Source organism: Ambystoma mexicanum, chromosome 2p (genome assembly GCF_040938575.1).
Source record: "Ambystoma mexicanum isolate Mex_15411 chromosome 2p, UKY_AmexF1_1, whole genome shotgun sequence".
Taxonomy (NCBI): domain Eukaryota; kingdom Metazoa; phylum Chordata; class Amphibia; order Caudata; family Ambystomatidae; genus Ambystoma; species Ambystoma mexicanum.
The window spans coordinates 1302074331-1302090202 of record NC_090923.1 but is presented as its reverse complement, the minus strand read 5'-3'; the positions used below and the strand labels follow the sequence as shown (position 1 = coordinate 1302090202).

Sequence of the window (15872 nt, the reverse complement as noted above, 5' to 3'; positions counted from 1 at the left end):
CGCCTTCTGGGCCTCATAGCCTTCTGCATCCCTGTGGTGCCAGGGGTGAGGCTGCACATGAGATCGCTTCAGTGACTTCTCTATTGCCAATGGTTGCAGTTCCAGGCCACACGTCGGACCTTCTGCAGGTCTCGAACCATGTGGCTCAAGATCTCACATGGTGGACCGTGCTACACAACTTGCTGAGAGGCGCGTTGTTTAACCCACCATGCCACAGGTGATGGGAACACATCAACTTGCAGGAGTAGGGGGCGATCAGGCTGGCCCTGGTCAGCTTCCTCCCCTCTGTGAATTGCAAAACTGTGCTGATGTTCACAGACACCACACTGCCGATACACTACCTCAACAAACGAGGTGGAGTGGGGTCCTTACATCTGTGCAGAGAAGCAATGCGACTGTGGTTCTGGGCTCCGGAGAACATTATCACTCTGACAGTGGCTCATCTGGCCGAGCGAGAGAATGTCACAGTCGATGCCTGGAGCAGACAGACTTTGGCCTCCCATGAGTGGGAGCTATATCATCACTCCCTCTCTGGGGAAATTCTCCCCCCATAGGACCAGGGAAGGGCATCCGCTACCTGATCATGACCATGTGGGTGGCTGCCCGAGGGAGGATCAGATGGGGGAGAAGACGCTTGAGAGGGTAGAGATTGGTGGCAAGAATCATGACACCCACCTTTCCATTCTGGGAATAAACCCCCCTCCAAGTTTACTCACTGTTATGGTTTATTGTGATTTTAAACCCATCCAACCATCTAATACTGACATCAGGGTTCCTTCTGACAAATTATATGAAAGTACTGAGATGAGAAAGAAGACCGGAGTGGTGAAGATTGCTAGAACCAGAAAGCCTACTTTGTGTTCTAGTTGTTGGCAGGAGCTACATAGTAATGGGACATTTAAATGCCCGTCGGCTGTGAGAAGACAGAATCACAGAGAGAATCACGGGGAGAGAGATGCAGCTGAGTAAATCTCGCTGCATGCAAAACCGGTAAAAAACTGGAAAGCAAGCGGAGTGCTGGCCAATGATGGAAGGCTGCTGGAAGTGCTGTCCGGACGAGGCCAGGAAGCCAGAGGTCTGCTGTAGTGAGACCAAGGGCAGTGCGAGGTTGTCAGGAGACGCAGGCGAGAAGCAGAAAGGGGGTGAAATGCAGCACCGAGCCGCCAGCAAGCCACTGCAACTGCGGGTGATGTGAAGTTCACCGGAGCAGCTAAAACAAACTGGTGAGCCCAAAGGAGAAGAGCGGGACACCGGGGTGCTTGAAGGTGAATGCCACGCACAGTGAGGAAGGTTAAAGACTGTTAAAGCCGGCGGAAAGCCCTGCGACAGGTATTTAAAAAACTGAACGAGAAGGCAGAGGCTCATTAATCAAACTGATAAGAATAGCATGGAAAAAGCTATTGACTAGTGAAGTGTTGTGATGCTGGAAATGCATTGGAGGGACAGGGCCTCCATGTCCTTGTCCTGTACTCCGTTATCAGATGTGTTCTGTGTTGTTTTCTGCAAAGGAGTCCATGTGGGACTCCTGGCAGTGCAACTCTTTCTCTTTTTGGTGGTGGTGAACAGAGACTCTTTGGATACCCTTATGGCACTCATGGGTGGGGGTACAACCCTGTACCTTGTAACCCTAGGACACCTGTGTGTGGCCTATAGAGCAGGGTATGGGCTGGTGGCAGCTCCATGCTGAATTTGACAGGTGCTCTGAGTATCCTCCATTTTGGGATACCCAGGCCCTGCCATAGCAATCAGTGGATTCCTGTTAGGAGACAAGATGGCCCCTGTGGCCTCCTGCTTTCTATTATCTGTTATCTTGTGTTCTCAAAGTCGTGGGAAGCCATGTCTCTGTCCCTTCCCCTGACTGGCTGTTGGGTGGAAGAACCATATATGGTATTGCGGGGGAAGGCCAAACTGGCTGGAGCCTTCCCAGTGACTATGTTGTGGGTACACCCTTGAGAGGGACCTGAGTGTATGACCAATATGCTTTCCATGTTATGGGTGTCTTGTATCTGTGCGTCTGATACAAAGAATGAGACAGCCTTGCCTCAAACTAACATGAATGCAGTGTGGTGTGCTGAAAGGCTGGGTGCTTGCCCCAATCCATGTTCCTTGTTATGGGTGTATGGGTGGAAGTGAATGGCTTGAATGCACTGACTGTGAGCCTGATTGGCTGCCTGCCTGCATGAATGCCCTTCTGACTGATTGGCTGACTGAGCTTGGCTCAGCAGTGTGAATGAGGTACAGATCTGTATATCTGGGGACCTCTCACTTACCAAATTGTTCAGAAGCTGAAGTTGAAACTTGAAGCTGCTTATCCTTAAGCCCAGCTGGAAAAATAAGGTTTGCTGCTGCTCTCTGTCGATGAAATCCGAAAGCTGTTGTGTCTGTCAAGGACTGATCCAAGAAAGGACCTGTGTGGGAGACCTCTCCCCGAGCTACAAGGGAACATCGTGCAGAAGCTGATCTTCATCAAGGCACCCTGGAAATCAGTCCCAAAAGGCTGTCGACTGGAGACAGGGTCCGCCGAGAAACATTGAAGTAAAGCATCAGGACATTGAGGCCACCGACGTCCATCACCTTCGACTGGTGTTTGGAGGATTTCCATGACCGCTGGAAGCCTGTCGAGTCGGTTTGCCCAGAAGCAGGGACAGCTTGACGCTGTGCTGCTAGACGACCGAGCCGCAACGCTCCACCATTGCTGAAGAACATTTAAACCAATGGCTCCCTTCCCATCACCGTCAACCGCTTTGTCCCACCAGAGAAAGTCGAGGTCGCCGACGACCGAGGAGAATCCGCTAGTGGGTTTCCTGCCACCTGAAGTCCACAAAGACGCTGACGACGGAAGATCCAGCGGTGGTCGAGTCCCGATCATCGACCCCAACGCTGACACGACGCCCATTCCCGGGCCTATGCTCATCACTGAGTCCTCTTTGCGGCACCAAACTCTGTCATCGAGGTGCAATGAATGCTTCGTCTGCGCAGGACGTCCACGATCGATCATCGACAAGCACCACGAAATTCGAAGCTGCTGTTCTGACGACGGTGTTCACATTTTCTTCACAGAATCTCGGCGACTATGACTCCTCCTTTAAAGGGAGTCCACTCACGAGGAATCCGTCGACGAGCCGTTGAAGAAACTCTGCTAACTCAGGTACATTGGGGTACTGCAACATTTTGACCAGGAAACAAGACTATTTACATATAAATGGACTGGGCTATTAATACACTTTATTACAGGTTGCCCAGGTAGGGGGATCCTCACTCAGAACTGCCTCTAGGTAGAGGGGTTCTGCATTGTACCATTGTTTAAGCTAACCTGTCTTCCTTTTTATGTCCTATGCTGAAACACATTACTGTTTGATTTGTATGTGATTAGAAACTGTCAGCAGTTGGTGCATTTTAAAGGAGTTACTAGTTATGAGTGGTACCACATAGACATTGTATATATGTGCCATATTAGATTTGCCAAAGTACAAAGTGGGTTATAAATTGTGTATATATATATATATATATATATATATATATATATATATATATATATATATTGAACCTTATTTTAATATTAAAAAAACTGTTTTAGCACATAACATAGTGTGTGGACATTCCTTTATGGGGGTCTTGGGGACTACACTGTACTTAAGAACCAGCCTGCCTCACCTCCCGAGAGCTTAAGCCTTGGTTGCTCGTCCATAGCTACCATATAAGAGAAGCTTGGCTGGGGTACTCTGTGCTTCTACTCTGCCATATAGAGGGCAGGCGTGCAGATAAATGTCCCCTCCAGTCTTTACAAGTGTACATGTTTCAAACCTACCACAGTTTGAAAGGTCCTGGCAGGAGAGTAAACTACGCACTGTGCGAGTTGGGAACTTGTACCTATATATAAGTGTGGAACGTTGTGAAAGAGAGTCTGGAGACCCACACCCGAACTTGTTGTGAAGTCCTGGCAGGAGAGTAAACCAGGAAAGTCTGAATGTAAAGTTGAATATTGGAAAGTCCTGGCAGGAGAGTAAACCAGGCCAGCCTAAATGCAAAAATCGTGAAATCCTGGCAGGAGAGCAAGCCAGGTCAAAGTGAATGCTAGTCTGGAGACCCACATTTTTAAAGAGTCTGAAATCTAGGGGAGGGGAACCAAACCCCCTAAGTGGAAAAGTTGTAAAAGAACTGTGAGGAACTGTGAATTATAAAAGAACTCTGAACCGTGGAGTAGGTCAAGAGGGTGCGGAAGAACCGCTGAGTGTGTGATGCTAGAGGAAGGGAAACCTATTTCCTTAATTAGAAAGTTGCCTTCTGCCAAGGAAAAGGACTGTGGCAGAGAGCTGAAAAGAAGCTGAAAACTCGAGGTAAGGGAAGACCTTCCCCCATCATTCTGAGAGCTGTGAAACCTTGGGGAACTTAATAATGTGTTTATTTGTGATTTGGTGCCAGGATAGGGACCTGGATCCCTTATCCTGTCCTTTGATCCCTGGGTTGGATTTTCTGCTTTCCTTGGCCAAGGCAGGCCTGCAGATTGGCACTGTAAAGGGTTACCTTGCCGCTGTTTCAGTGTTTAAGAGGTCCCCAGAACAGAGCTCCACCCTCCCACCCCCCACTGGTCTGCAGTTTTACAGAGTTTGTTTAACCAGTTTCTTCCCTGCCAGTTTGTGGTCCCAGTATGGGGTTTGAATTTAGTTTTAACATTTCTTATGGGCACTCTGTTTGAGCCCTTTCATTCATTTTCTATTAGATTACTCGCTGTCAAGGTGATTTTCTTGCTTGCCATCACTTCCGCAAGACGGGTGAGTGAGCTCCAGGCGTTGTCTGTTTTACTTCCCTATTTGTTTTTTCCAAAGAGAAGGTGACATTGATAGTGAGACCCTCCTCTCTGCCGAAGGTGGTTTCAGATTTTCATCCCTCTCAGAAGATCCACCTTCCTTTATTTTTTCCTCTGCCTCAACCTTCCAGGTGGATCAGTCTCTGCATTTCAGAATGCTCTGATCTGGCTGGTAAGGATGTGCCTGAGAGTCTCAGTGCTCATTCTACCAGAGGAGTGCAGCCACCTTTGCCCTGCAGAGGGGCGTCCCTGTTCTGAATATTTATCAGGCAGCAACGTGGGCATCCTTGCACAGCACTGCTCAGATTCCCTTGCAGGCCAGGATGCCCAGTTTGGCAAGGCAGTCCTCCAGAGGTTTCTGGTTTAGGTAGAGTCCTTGCTTCCTTCCTCCTCCATATTTACGTACTGCTTTGGGAGTCTATCATTGATGAGGAATCCGTGGGAGGAAATAATTAGAAGAACAAATGAGTTGCCTCTCGGTAATGTTCTTTCTGATGGATGTTCCTCCATGGATTTCTCATCGCCATCATACTGCCTCTCTTGTGGGAAGCTAGCAGACCATCGGTTCTAATGTCGCTTTGCTTCAGAGTGCTAGGGTAATTGCTTCAGAGTGCTATGGAAATTGGGTGGAACTTGGGGCAAGGGTTGCAGTGCTGCTTTATATGCTGGCCCCAATGTCGTATCAGGCACGGGGCGCATAGATGTGTTGGACAGAGCTGACGCAGCGCCCCTTAGCAGCAGGAACGTTTCCGGAGAACAGCTGCACTGGGATAGGGATATCATAGATGAGGAATCCATGGGAGGAACATCCTTCAAAAAGAACATTACGAAGAGGTAAGTCATTTGTTCTTATTGTGCAAAAAAAAAGAAAAGCCAGCTTAGAATATTGGCACCCAGCACTATCACAGATTTCACTTATATATTAGTAACAAAGATGGCCTTAAAATACACACCTTACTCAACTGCTCAGTGATCACCTTCCCGATACCCAGCATATTCTAAATCCAGAAATTCTAGTAAGGACACCCCATCTGGAAAGCCATTGTTAAATTTTCATTTGTGAGCCATCTTGTAAGAATCTTATGTGTAAAAAAAAGAAATAAAAACAATCAATTGTTTTAATGTCTTTTCTACTCTTTTACAGAAGAGGTAAAGAAGCTTTGCGCAACGCAGTTCAGTAACATTTTCTTCCTGGATTAATCACCCAGATCATGGACGATACCTTCGCAAGCAGCAAAGACTGTGTTTTTGATTTACTTGAAATGGTTATCGGTCATATTATTGACTGACATAACAATAGAGTAAGGCAATACTTGCCTTGTAATAATACATTTCTAGATGTACTCTTGCTGATCATAAGATTTTTAAACTGAAAATATTTATCTAAACTGATTAAAGCCAGTTCAATCCTACATTTGTATCATTCCATTCCTGTGTAATATGTTAATATTTGACTAGATAAATAAAGCATGTGATCATTCTAAAATGCTTTTAAGTTATTTTACTTTTCTCCCTGTATCTGTTATAGAACTCATTATTTTGTCAGTATGTATGCTTTATTATCACTTCCTGTTCATGTTCGTATAATTTATTTGACTTGTTGTGTGTTAGATTGATTCATGCCCTCTTTAAGACACAATCTTCAGCCATACATGTCTTGTTAGGATGTTGAATATTTATTCCAAGTTTTACCACCGCAAGAAGACCAAAATAAGAAATGGAGGTGTAGGATGCAAATGGAAAGAACAATCGTAATGGTTGTCCCTCTAATTCAGTTCTTATTCCAAACAGTCTTTTTACTTATGCAATAAACACAGATAGCGGGTGCATCAACGTTGGCCTGAGGCATTATCTGCCCCGGTAATGCGACCCCGAGAGGGGTTTATTGCTATTAGTATCCTAGCACATTGTACTGAGATATTAATAGTTATTTTGAGAACAGCATGTTTGCCATTTCTCAACTTGAAAAAAATCTACAAAACAAGATGGCCGCCATGGATCAGGGAGAGGCAACTACACTTAGTTCCTTCTCCCTTTCCATGGCAGCCATTCTGGGATGCGCCACAAACATTAGTGTTCTGGGTGCCAGCATGGGACAATGAGCACCAGGTAAGTGGAGAAATGTGTGGAAAAGTGGTCTCAGGGAGCACTTACCTCGGACCCCATGCGGGAAGATGGCAGCTTCCTGCTCCGAGGAGGCTCGGAGTGGGGGTTTTACTGGGTGGTAAAGCCCCCATTCTGAGCCTCTTCATTGGCTAGGAGGCCACCACACCCCCCTCGCCGAGTACTAGTTTCTAACAAGCAAAAAGAAAGTTCTTCTCACTACAGTTCAGTGAGTTACACAAAAGAACGTTTCCATATTTCAAAAGCCCCAAAACCAGTTCCCCTTCCTGTCAATCTACGAGGGGTTTTCGTTACATACAGTGTTTAAAGGATTTATCTCCTGTGCACTTCTTGTATTTGTATTTTATTGCATACAGGACTACATTACATACAGGAATGTGAGAAGCAATCCCTGAGTAGGGCACCTTTGCAACAGGATCAAGATAGTTTTTGAGTAACCAGTTGGAGAGGGAGTACAGTTTTGTGAAATAAATCTGGGACTTAGACAAGTGATTATGTATGGAACAATGATCTACATTATAGCCCTAGAGACATAGCAGCTAGTAATTGCATCATAGCATATTTGCAGCTTGCACAAAGAAGTGAGGATCTAATGGGGAAGAGGTTGACAGGGATGGATTAGAGGGAAGGAATAGTATCTTTGCCTGCCATAAAATGGCTCTTGGGGGAAACTCCAATGGAGATTTGGTGAAGAAGTGGAGGCTGGAGCCTGCCCACGCAGAGTGGGTGACAGAGAGCTTAAGGAGAGAAGAGGAACATAGAGTGTGAGAGGGTTCATAGAGGGAGATGCAGTTAGGAAGGTAGCGGGACAACTCTCTGAATGGTTATGTCTACGAGAAGAAGAAATTGGAAGAGAAAGCAATTTTGTATATCGAGTCATCCGGTAAAGGTGGCATTGAATAAATGTGGGCGGGGTGAGAAACCTGAAGGTATTCTCACTCCTACCCCCCCTTGGATATCTTCTCAGGTGGCCAGGGAAAGGCCATCACTCTTGGATCCTGACTCTGGGGGTGGAGAAGCGAGGAAGGATCACCTTGGTAGTGGGTGCCTGGGGATTGGGAGTACCCGCAGACGATATTGTAGCCCCCTTTCCCTATTGAAGACCAACCTAACCCTCCCCCGGCCTTCATAGGCTATTGTAAGACCTCTCCCCTCTTTTCCCCATCTTTTACCTTTGACAGCACTGGGATGAAGAAGATGGGACTAGGAGTGATGAACACTAACACCTAATTGCACCACTCTAGTACTGGGATGAAACAAATGCCTGTAGAATGTTTCATAGGTCAGGTGTGTACTTTTAATTATGGTCCGGCAAGCCCAATTGAAAATCCACACTTTCAACCTGTCAAAGTATTGCAGGTGTATACAGAGAGTCCTAAATTGCAGCAGAGCAACAGGGAGACCTTGGTGGCGGAGACCTGTGTCGTGTGGAGACAGCTGTGGTGGGACCAAGAGAAAGCAAGGACCCGGCTGAGACCCAGGAGGACCTGTGCAGCGCAATACAGTTGGACTGCGAAGCTACCACAGGCGTGGGAGCCTCAGTGTGGGAGCGAAAGCAGCTTGAGCTGCAAAAGAGACAGGCAGAAGAAAAGACGCTGTCAAGCCTAAACACCAGGGCTGCCGACGTGTGGAGGACAGTGTCCGGAATGCGTATGGGGCTTGCAGAAGCCGGCCCAGTGGTCTACAAGACAGAGGGGGAGAAGCAGAGCCACCGGAGAGGAAGGCCAAGCCCAGTGAGTGTGGGGGAAGTCACCCAGTACCGAAATGCTCATAGTGGGCTACACTTGAATAATTAAGGGCCGTGCACATGTTTATTGAATACTGAACTGAATCTAACTTTGAAACAAGGTTGAATTACATTTATTGAAAACTGAACCGATTGAAACTTTGAAAACTTTGAAATACATTTATTGGATGCCGTATTGAATGAAACTTTGAAACACAGCTAATTGACATATACCGAACAACGAAATGAAGGAAAACATTAAAACAGAGCTAAAGTAAGCTTATTGCATACAGAACTGAATAATATTTTATGGGCAGAGTTAACAACGGATGACAACCAAAAGTGAAAGTGCCCATTTGCAAGTAACTTACCGAAAAGAACACAAGTGTGGAAGAATACCACAGAAAGGGGGGCAGGGAAAAGATCACTGTAAAGTGATCTTTATAAATGGATACAATAAAACCAGCATACAGAGCCAAACAAGGTTCCTGGTTGCGCGACCTGTGATGGGTGCACCGTGTGGTCTGACAACTGCGCCTAGACCAGTGAGCCCTAAGTGATGAAAGTTAAGACATTGTGAAATAAACCAAGGGGCACTGTGAGTGAACTGGTGGAGCGAACCAGAAGGAGGGTGAAGTGGACCTATCTTTGAGTTGAACATTGAAAGGTTGAATCCAGTACAAGTACTACATTGAAATCTTGACGAAGGACCCTCTGAGATTTGATAAACTACAAATACTGTCTTGAGGATGGCGCCTCAAGACCCCTGCTTTTGTGTGAACTATGTTACATTGTACTTGGGTAAGGGAACCCCCAAGAATTATGTAGCACTGTATTGCCTTGAACTAGGAAAAGTTAATCTTGAGACTTTTGCAGAAAGTTTGTGAACTTGGGGAAGGGCATCTGAAAGGGAAGCTAAGAGCTTTAAGAAGCTCCGAACTTTATGTTAATCACCATTTCTTTGAGTATTGACATCCCTACACATTGTTTACCTTTAGCTGTGAGGGCAAGGATAGGTTTTGGACACAGACAGACTCTTATTAAAAGACTTTATTTAGTGGAGAGGAAGAATCGTGGGAGAGACCAAGTTTTAAGCTTGGGCACTGATATTTGCTAAGCACAATGTGGCTCCAAGTTTGTGATCCTTGGGTAAAGGAGAGAGGATATCTGGAGGATGGATGATGGGAGAGTGGGCTTAGCATTACAGGTATGTAGGAGTACAATTTCCATTTTGGAAGAGTTGAACATTAGGCAACATAGAGTCATCCAGTGATCTATGCCTGTGCGGCAACTGTTGATGCATTGAGAGATGACAGGAGTGAAGAAGAAGAGAACTTCACCCCTGTTATTGTCTCTCTTCACCTTCCTGATGGGATCTGGTTCCAGGAATCGTTCACTGCCAAGGCACAAATGTGAACAAATAATGAAATGAAGCTAGAGGCCCCCCAAGCATAGTCCCCAAAGTCTCTGACTGCTCCTTGGCTGGTCATCTGCATTCTTGGATGGATGTACTGCTAGGTCTGGCCTAGGAAGTTTCTGATTTAACACCCAATTTCTCCTTAAGGCTGTCATCCTCCAATCCTCCATAATGCTCTCATGTCATACGAACCCTCCTCTCTCCCATTGTCTTCTCTTCTAGGTATTTCCTTGCAGACCTCTTCTAATCACATCGCCACATGCTCATACCTCCTTCTGTCCATTCTGGCCCTCAAGATGTGTAGTTTGTACTAGCCCATCTTGCCTGGGCAGTTCTTCTTTCCCTTCTGGTCACACTAACCCCTCCGCCATCAACCCTTCCTCTTACTGACTTCTCCCTGCTCTTTCTTCTTTATTTCTCACTATGCCCTTCTCTGGCTGCCTCCTCACTACATCCTATCACCTTGCTCCCTCCCCCCTCCATCGCTTACTTCTGGTGTCACTCCTACTCCTAAAGGTTCTCTTTTCTGTCTCACCACGTTTCTTCTTGAAGGTATTGGATCAACTCTTCTTGTTGTCTCGTCACCTCCTGTTTTCAAAGCACTTTTGCCAATGCTTTCAACACCTCTTCCTGATCTTTTACTACCTATCCTCCCTTTATCTTTCCCCACACTCAGTCAACTCCTCTCGTCAAACCACCTCCAAATCGGCCTTCTCCTTTCATCTGCCTTCCAGGATCCTCCTTCTTGCCCCCTCTGCTCTCACTGGAGTCCCATACTGGTCTACCCACCCTGGCCACCATTAGTGTCACCTAGCCCCTCCTCTGACAGGTGTTTTCCATAACAGTTTGTCATATTGTGTTTGGCGATTTAAGCTTTCGGACAATACTCTACCTGTTTTGCAGGCTCCTCGTCTCGCTGTGCTCCCCCACGATGCAAGCCAATGCCTGGGCCGTGTTGCCTGCAAATTTCAGAACTGTATGCGGTGGTTCCAGGGAGTAGTGTGCGTTGTACGGTTTCTGTGTTTGCGAGTCCTTGCACCCATGATGAAGTTTGTTCACAGAGCTTGCTCACATTGACACGTTAAGTGTGTGATTGGCTGTCTCTAAACCGCAGGATCTTGTGTCCCACGTTACTGGTTCTAGGGTATCGCTGCTGATTCAGGGTTTAGTCATCTCGCCCAGGTTTCTTAAAGAATCAACTGTGGTTCTTAGCACAATATGAGAAGTCCCTGCTACGCTCTCAGGAGATTGTAGGGTGAGCTAGGGGAACCACCCTGTGTTGTCCCTTTCCCAACCATTAGAGCAAAACAGGATACTTCGACATATTTGACAGACTAGTTGTGCTGCTTGAGTCCAATGCAGTGCATTGACACAAATGTTACCTTTGTAATCTCTTTTAATAGGAGCCACATTTTGATTTGCAAGCTACGATTTTATATCAGATTATATAGAATAATTAAAGAAATTAAACCTCCGTTTTTAAAACAATTTATGTATGTAGTTCAAGTAAAACTTAGCTGTGTAATAGCAACAAGGCCCTCCAGTTGGGTCTCGTTACAGTGTAGAGGTCAATGTTGAGGCACTATGGCCCTCAACTTCACTTCAAGAACTGAGGTTTTGCAACTGGTCCTTTTTGCACTAATGGAACCTCCAGTGTCCTTCCGTATTGCTTATATGGTTGACAACATGAACGCACACATATACAATCGAAAGATTGAGGGTAGTTTTTTACCGGCCCTGAGATTGGACTAGCGAATGCTTCTGGACTAAAGAATCTCGTTATCTTTATTCTGTGCCCCATAGACGGGAAGAAAAACACTATTGGATATATATACCCACAACCATTTCTAAAATTTCACTCAACCACTAGAAAGATTTAATGATACAAAAAGATAATGGGCCTCATTACGAGTCGGACGGTAACCTGCCGATTTTTCCAGCTCGGTTACCGCCGGACTCTTATTACCATTCCGCCTCCGTGATTCCTGGAATTACCGGGGCATTACAACCCTGGTGACCTGGGAATTCTGGAGGCGGAATTCGGTAAATCCCCATTCCCATTGAGTCCCAAAGGACTCAAAGGGAATAGGGACCATGGAAACACCGGCACCATCTCGTGATGGTGCCGGTGTTTCCACGTCTGCCTGCAGGTGGGTGGTGTTAAACCCGCCAGGTCAAACCTGGCGGGAATGACACCTCCACCTGCAGGGCTCGAGATCACCTGGTATGGAAACAACGGTGGCGGCGGGTTTAACGCCACCGTTATTTCCATACCGGGTGACTCGTAATGAGGCCCAATATGTTAAAAATATATTAAACAGTCATTGATAAAAAGACAATATACAGACTGTAAGGTGCCTAAAATACATACTTCTGTTCTTTAAACACACAAAGTGCAATAGTGCCTCCTTCCAAACAATACACCATACATTCACTTGCTGGCTCCCACTCTGTTCATCATACACTGTTATCCATACAACTGTCGAATACAAAAAACAGAGTTCTCAAGCTACGAGTTGCTCCCTCCAGACCCTTAGTGTCCTGATTAGGCGAATCCTTGCTACACAAGGTTCTAATTAGCTTAATAATTAATTAATCAATGTTGCCTAAGAATATAGCAACAGCAACGACCGACATGTTTCGTTCTCTTTACAACATTATGTTAGAACAATGATAGAACTTCTTCAGGGGAAATTCGACATGCACGTTTTTTTTTTCTTTCAAACTTCGTGTAATAATGTTCATCTGTGACCCTATGGGGAACAGCATAAAAAACAGCCATAAGTTTTGCTGTTCCTGAAATAAACATCTAACCAACAAATGGAGCGGCTAGTCTCCTGTGGTAGGCTTACCATGGTAGCTTTAATAAATAATGCTGTCCACAGCGTAGTAGGTCCGTCTTCAAAGTAAAACAGCACTCTGTTGTAGTAAACACCACGTACAATTTACAGCCAACGTGCTGCAACTCTGAAAAAACAATTTACTTTAAATACATATGCATGTGTGTAGCCATATGCACTTAATTACCTATAGACACTTTACTCTGGGTTAGTCCTCTCACTATGTTACACAAAACTCACGCTTGAGCGTGGTTTGCTGCCACACTCAACTTAAATGCAAATGAGGTACGTACCATTCCTAACAAGTGGAGGGAGCATGTAGGGAGATATAAATGTATAGATATCCATAATATACAACTACAACCCTTCTAGCTTAATGACGATGTAAACAACCTTCGAATGCAAACCTTCTTATTACAAGTGCAATACACGAAAAGGGAAAAAGAGAAAGAATCTATTTAGGGACGTATTCACCGAGGAGTGGAGACGCCGACTACTTCTGCAGTCTCCTAACTCCCTTCTAACGGGCAGTGCTTTCTAATTCACCCCAAGGAAATACACATAAGCGGATAATGTCACTGTGCTCGCTCCCGTGAGCATCCATAAACACTTACTTCCAATGTATCTCGCGTCACTTCCGTCGTCCTCGTGTACGCGTACCATCACCTGATCCTGCCAGTTACGTCTCCAAACTTCTTAAAAAGGCGATGGAATGGCACAGCTGTGTTAGGTTACCCTGATTAGTCTACAAAGGAATAACCGCAGGACGCGTAAGAACAGTATTGACTATGGTGAAAGTAAAACGCCTGTGAGTACTCAGAAAGCCGAAATATCAATCTGCTTTTTACCGTCGCATTTCAGGTGGCTCACTCGAAAAATACTGCATCAATAAAGCAATCATAACTCATTGGTCCTACATCTGCTGCCAGTTGTTAAATACGCACTTAAAGCTAGTCCGTTACTGCCAGTGGGGAATATGACAAATATGACAGTAGAAGGGCTTACAATGTACCATCATTTTCCCCCAAGCAATTCCAGTCCACAGCCTCATTAAATCCAGTTAGCGCTGAATTGCATAAAAAAATAAGCCATTGCTCTTTCGCCTGTAGCCTTTTGGTTGTTTCTATACCGTTGCCCGGTGGAATATGGAGAAGTACTGTCCATTTTAGATCGTTCATCCCATGGTCCATCATTAAGAAATGATTGACCATCGGGGCTGTGGAGACCTTGTTCTTAATACAGCTCCTGTGTTCGGTAATTCGAACTCTAATTCTCCTCTTGGTCATCCCTATGTAGAGTTTTGCACACAGACACCATGTAGCGTAAATAACACTACTGGTATTGCAGTTAGTGAAAGTCACTTGGGACCAAGGTTTTACCAAACCCAGCTCAACTTGTGTAGTCCTACTCGTTAGGTGACAATTGACACAATGTCCACACGGGGCATGACCTGCTGCTTTTGGTAGTCCCCATATTTCTGTGCCACTTCTCTGTTTTTCGGGCCCTTTAGTGACAACATGAACACAACAGTGGGTTTACATATTTCAAATTGTCAGTCTCAAAAAGTGAAAACAGCATTATATTGAAAATGTAAGTTAAAGCCTGAACATTGGCACTGTGTTCTTAAATCATTGTGCTGAATTGCTTTGCGTGATTATAGTTATTGAGTTATTTTCAGGTTACTTCTTAGAACTGCGTTTGACCAACACAATTCTACGCGTGCAAAATATCACCTTGCAACTACATGCAAAATGATGTCACTAAGTTGTATGGGTCACAGCTGGCCTCAAGAACAGACTAACTCTTGAAGTCGCCCCAAGAGTTTTTATTAAAGGTTTTGATAGGGTTCCACTAAGGTTCTTCGCTCTTTTTCCCCGTATTCCCTGGTTCTCCCTCCATCCTAGTTCAGACCTCCCTAAAGTCATAGGTGCTCACTAGAGATTAGTAATCCCTACTGCTCAAGATCTGGCTGGATAGAGGTTAGCGCCTAAAGGCAACCACCTTTTCTCTCACTTCGTCTGGGGTCTTCTAAGTGAATCCTTAGCTATAGTGCATACATACCAAGAAGAAGGACCTTAAGAAGTGGTGCTTTCCAATCACCCGGCTCTCAATTGATATATACCTCTTGCGCTCTTATGCTCCTACCCTGATGTTCTTGCCTTCCTTTCCCTTCCTCCAGCTCTCCTCCCTTCTCTTCCTCCCACTTTTCTCGCTCTTCCTCTCTGTCCTTCCAATGTTCTTCTGCCTACTGCTACTCCCACTCTCTCACTACTACTCTAAACGTCTATCTACTCTGAATTCCCCTCTCTACTACGTCCCTTCCCTCTCTTCTGTCCACTCTACTACTCTCCGTTATACTCCCCCTTCTGCCTCCTCCCACACCTCTCTAGTACTCTCCCCTCCCAGTACTCCCCACTACACTCTCCTGGCACTACTCTCCACTACACTCTCCTCCCAACACTCTCTTCTACAATATAATCCACCCCTCCTCTCACAATTGCCCTCCTTTCACTGTCTCATTCACCTTTCCCTCACTACTCTTACATTTAACCTCAGTCATTCAACGAGAAACCATAAAGCTGTCCTTAAGCCCCACTCCCTTTTTGAACGCAGATCTGCCAGCATTCTGCAAGGTATTACCCAAATTGTTCGTTTACAATTGTTCGAATGAACAATTGACCGAATTTAAAGAGTCACAATTGACCTTTTCACAATCGACCGAATATATATATCGGTTTGGTAATAAATATATATATGGGTTTTGGGGGGTTTGGCGTTGGGTGGGGGGTTCCCCCCCAAATATATGGTACAATTGACCTTCACAATTCGGTCAATTGTGAAAAGGTCAATTGTCATTCGAACAGTTGTAAAACGAACAATTCGTATACAACCTTCTGCAATGGCGGCTGGCAGCCCACCACAAAGTTCCTATTCTTGGTTGAAGGAGCGTCTAGATTG

At 45.5% G+C, this 15872-nt stretch overlaps 1 protein-coding gene across 3 annotated transcripts in view; it reads left to right on the top strand.

The window, feature by feature from the left end:
- CCZ1 (CCZ1 homolog, vacuolar protein trafficking and biogenesis associated) overlaps nt 1-6293 on the top strand; it is a 732451-nt gene extending 726158 nt beyond the window's left edge. For all 3 annotated transcript variants that reach the window (XM_069645641.1, XM_069645642.1, XM_069645640.1), the window contains one exon: nt 5952-6293. In XM_069645641.1, coding sequence (XP_069501742.1) covers nt 5952-6007 — 56 coding nt within the window. In that variant the 3' untranslated portion in view covers nt 6008-6293. The remainder of the gene's footprint in view (nt 1-5951) is intronic.
- Nucleotides 6294-15872: the final 9579 nt, after the last annotated feature.